Here is a 4,961-nt window from a genome sequence, read left to right on the forward strand (position 1 = left end):
GCATCTTGCTTAAAGCTGTGATGTTTTTAAAGTTACTGCTGTTATCATGCTTTTGCTGTTAAATGATCATGAAGTATCTGTTTTATAAAAATGGTTCTGCTCAACACAGGACTGTCTCTATGATTGCAAAGACCTGGCTACCACTTTAGTGCATCACATATTTGGTGCCTCCTTAGAAAACTGTAAAAATCTTCCTTACAAGGCCATGTAACTAAATGCTGCCTTAGAGTTGATTAGATAGTGCAGCATATTCCTGTTCCTTGGAGTACAGCTGACTCAGCATCAGATTTCCTCAGGGTAGTTTTTAAATTCCCTTCCCTTAGCAGTGAGAGAAGTGATACTGGGAGAAAGTCTTCTGTAATGCTAATGAAAGTGTCTTGGTTTCAAAATTATATTCTTTAAATTAGCCTTTATATTAGCATTTAACAGGTGATTATTAAAGAGGCAGAGCAAGTAAAAAATACAATTGTTAAAGCTGGAAATACTCTCAATTGGTCAATAATTCCTTCACAGAGGCTTATGTAGCAAGATGATGCCTCTGGGAATTACTGCTGATTTGTTGCTGCTCTTTAGAAGAGTGTTATGTAGATGAAACTGTGGCAATTACTGGACACTGTAATGTATTAGTTTGCATGGTTGCCTTCTGAACCTTCCTTTCAGCTCATTAGACTTAATGTGTTCAGGCACTTGGCGTAGTTTTTTGTTAAGTGCACTTTGTCCATTTGAGGACAACTGCTTGGATCTGCCAAGAAGTGTAAGGTCTTTCAGGCGTCAGTATATGTCAAGTGTTTCATCCATTGTACTGGACACTTGAGGACACAGGGCAGACAGATCAGGACCCAGCTCAACTTGGCATAGCAGCTTAATGCACTTGTAATTTCTGAATTGTTCACAGCTCCTTCTTTAAGGCAACATCTTTCAGAAGGCTGGTGGGGCTCTTTTGAAAGAGGGGAAGAACAATTTTGAGAAACTTTTAGCATGCACAGCCAGCATCCTTAGGCTGTGTCTGAGCTCATTGTTTTTATTCGTGTGTGTCTTGCTGAACTGGCAGGTCAGATTGCCCAAAAGCCGGAGCTGCATGGACCAGCACAGCCAGAGTTTGGATGACATCCGCTTGTACAAGCGCCGGCAGCCGTCACTAAGTGACGCACTGTCTTCAGACACGTCCCACAGCTACACCTTCGGCTGCAGCCTCGAGGATAAGCTGTCTGTCTACGGCTGCGTGTATTCCACAGCGGACTGCAAAACCAAGTCTGCCCTTTACGGGAAGCGATCCATGAACTGCCTCTCCTTGGATCTTCTGGGAGAGGACCAGCTCCCAGAGGAGTTTGTGGTGTAATGAGATTGGAGCTCTTCCATACCAGGAAATAGCTCATCATGGCAATATATACCTCATTAACACATGTGATGTCACTCTGGTTCTTGCAGGAGATGGTGAGCGGCTTTGTTATTCAGCTCCGTATCTGTAAGTGGCATCACTTCTGCAGACCTGGCTACAGGGCAAATCAAGTGGAGTGTAGCACTTAACACTGGCATTGGTAGTGTCTGTCTGAGCAGAAAATGGAATTGGCCTGCACCCTTAGCAGGGACACAACCAACATAAAAACCAAAAAACAGCGGACCAAAACTGACAGTGAGCTAGTAAAGCAAACTTTGTCTAAATGGATTAATCAGAAATTTAAAGTCTGTGTCATGTTCCTGCCTTTCTCTTGTGGTCCATGTCTCTTAATTTTAGTGTACAGATAGTTTGTGTTCAATTTGTGCTGCTGCCACATTGCCAACAGCTGTCAGACCAGGATATACTCTTAGCACATTTGGAGGGATGTGTATGGAAGTGCTTGGCCTGCTTCAGTTGTAATGAACACAAGTTGCTTATTGGCTGCACTGGGCACAAGACCTGCTCTGCCAGGAGTTGTTTCTTCTTTGGTTGTTGTTATTTTGTTGTAAGCATCCAGCCAAATACAATGTGTGGTCTTTATTTTTTTTTTCTTTATTACAACAAACGGAACGGACTGTCAGCTGTCTACTAGTGCTGTGATGCAGATTTGCATTATATCCTTGGGGAGATAGGGAGGAGATAAAGCAAATTACTTGGCTGCTTCTGAGAGTACAGAGGGCAAGAGCATTAATTGACAGGCTTTTGAAGAGAGGAGTGTGACTGGAGAATTTGTCCAGGCATGATCACCCCTTACTTTGATTCATACTTTAATGCTGTTCTTTTCTTTGTTTTTAATAAAACTGTTCCTTAGATTTTTTTCCCTCTGCTTAGGAGGCAGGTAAGGCCTGGAGAAAGTCACTTTGCAAGGACAGACAGAGTGACTGTGTCCTATTTAGTCATGGATAGGTCATACAGATATGTGTGTGTGGTGCTGCAGGGCTGATGACAGTGCAAGTGTAAGGTGTTTGTGTGCTAGACCAAGGGTACTTGTTTTGGTGATCTTGAGAGTGGTGGATCTGGCTGTGCTGGCTCTCACTAGGGGAATAATCATAATTATGCTCTTTGATTCAAGCATTTGGTGTGGAAAACATTCTGCTACCTTGTTACATGCAAATAAATGTGTTCGGTTTCCTCCCCTCATCAATTCCCAGCATTGGGAAGCTTGTACTTGAAAGTCCAGCTTTATGCCCAGCTTTTGACAGCCATCTAGGTGTGTTCTGGCAAACTCTGGAAGCAGAGGAATACTATTCTGCTGGTTGGGGAAGTGTGTGTTGTGCAGTTTTGGTCATCAGAAGCTGAAGATAGCCTAATTCAGGAAAGGAAGGAAGCCAGACTATGACAAGGAAGGTTTGAGCTGCTGCTTTGATGGTGGGCTTGCAAGCTCAGTAGTTGTCTGGTAAATTGCATTCCCATAAGTCATTAAAGTAGCAAATCCTTGAAGTCTATCATCTTGCTACTTCTGTGTGAATGGGATGTAGAGACAGGCCAGGCAGGTGCATCTGCATTTACTGAAGTGGGCTCTACTGCTCTATATCCTCCAAGAGGAATCCAGCACCAAACCCAAGCTGCATGCACTGTAGCCACAACTTAATTGACTGTGCCCTCTTTGATCACACCGTTCTTTTTTGTTGTAATGAACAGTTAGGAGCTGTGTGTTCACTGTAGCCTCTTTTCCTTTGTTCCAAACAAAGCCAAAATGCCTTTGCAAAGAGTACTTGAGGTATGTTTACTGCATCCAAAATAAATTCTTCTAAATGGATCTAAATGGGTAAAGGAAAGCTGGTTGGCTGCTCTTGAACAGTCCAGTCCTCCCACTGTCAGTCACTCCCTGTTACCTGGGTCCTGTTTGGCTGTAAGCCACAGGAGATGGGCAGGAGGCCAGTGGCTGTACAACAGGGAGCAGCCTTGCAGCAATGCAGGAGCCTTGCTCTTGCAGCCACCACGGTGCTGGAGGGATGGCTCTTACTGCAGCAATGCCTGTCCATGAAAAACATGAGGGGGAGGTCTGGAGTGAGGACCCCACTAACCTGTTGCTCTCCCACCCACACAAATGTACAGTTACTTGTGGTTCTGGGAATGGTTGTTAACAGGAATAAAAGGTCAAAATTCAGTGGGTATAGTTGTTTGGAAAAGGGTCATAAAATGCGTGTGCACCATGTGCACACTTCTCTCAAAGACAATCACATTCATATCTGCTTCAGCCTAACCACATCACAGAAGTGTTTATTGCCACCAGGCACCTCACTGTTCTGGTTTTGCAGTTGCAGGCATCCAAAGGATTTGGTGAAGCGCTGTAATCCTGCGGCCACTGGTTACAAAATGCACCAATGCCCGAAAACAGTGTAACCAACTCTTGCATGAACTTCCAATGCCTTGTACATTCCTGAGGAGTTCTTGTATTTATTCATGGCTGGTAGGGAAGGCAAACTCTACAGGTCTGACCGTCTTCTCTCTGTGGTCTGTGCAGCTCCCTCCAGTACTGTAAGTGACATACGCATATGAAGGGGAGACCAGACACTTGTGTATAGACTGAGAATGAATCAATATCTTATGAGCACTGTGAATATCTATTATGCAACTTTTGTATTCGTATTAAAAAAAAAAAAAAAAAACAAAAAACAAAAAACAAAACCCACCTGTTTCTGCTAGTAATACATTTATTTTTTTGTTTGGATTTAGAAGGTCTCTTATTTTTGGGTTTGATAGCTTGGTAGACATTAGTGTGTAAGCATTTATCAGCTGATATTAGAAACTAGCTGCCAATATTTGTACATATTTGTAAAATACTTGTGTTATAATCACTCTATTTTAATGGCAAAAGTTTCTCCTTTCCATGAAAGGATTTTCTTGTTTAAAATAAAATATAAATAATTATATATACACCTGCAATAAAGTATGGATAGAAAAATGGTAATTGTGTAGCCATTTTTGTGTCCAAGGAGGATTGTATCTTCCATTTGAGATGGGTTGTAGAAATGAATTTGCTGCCAGACTAATCCATATGAGCTCAGCTTGTGATGACAAACCCAGAGGCACTGCAGCCACTGGAACAACTCCTGTTCCTCCTTGCTATTCTAAGTAGCACAATGCCAAAGGATATGTCAGGTATTAAGAACACAGCTGAGCAGGCTGGAGTCAGCAAGACACTCAAGGGGGCTGAATCTGACTGAAGAGACAAGTTAGGCTGCTCCTGGTGGTTAGTCAAGTAAACCAAGCATGTGAACTCCCAAGGAGGTAGAGAGATCCTGTCAGCATCCTTCGGGGGGGCTGCATCCAAGGACAGCTGCAAGCCCACAGGATGCAAAGTGCTGCTGAAGAGCACTCCACCAAAGTCACCTAACCTGCTGGCCTGGAGTCTGCCATGGATAAAGGAAACTTTTCTTTTCTTGGGTCATAAATCTATGAAGGAGTGCTGCAGGACTATCTGAATCTCTTCTTGAAGAAGCTTGCTCATTGGGAGCCTCTTATAATTTTTTTCCTTTTCTCTGGAAAAAAAATTTTGTACTTTGGTATTGTATGTAGT

General features: G+C 43.0%; 1 protein-coding gene across 2 annotated transcripts in view; it reads left to right on the forward strand.

Annotated features, from left to right (window-relative positions):
• FRMD1 (FERM domain containing 1) overlaps positions 1 to 2,847 on the forward strand; it is a 29,057-nt gene extending 26,210 nt beyond the window's left edge. For both annotated transcript variants that reach the window (XM_068185156.1, XM_068185157.1), the window contains exon 13: positions 1,052 to 2,847. In XM_068185156.1, the coding sequence (XP_068041257.1) occupies positions 1,052 to 1,339 (288 nt within the window). In that variant the 3' untranslated portion in view covers positions 1,340 to 2,847. The remainder of the gene's footprint in view (positions 1 to 1,051) is intronic.
• Positions 2,848 to 4,961: the final 2,114 nt, after the last annotated feature.

This window comes from Anomalospiza imberbis, chromosome 3, assembly GCF_031753505.1.
Source record: "Anomalospiza imberbis isolate Cuckoo-Finch-1a 21T00152 chromosome 3, ASM3175350v1, whole genome shotgun sequence".
Classification (NCBI taxonomy): Eukaryota; Metazoa; Chordata; class Aves; order Passeriformes; family Viduidae; genus Anomalospiza; species Anomalospiza imberbis.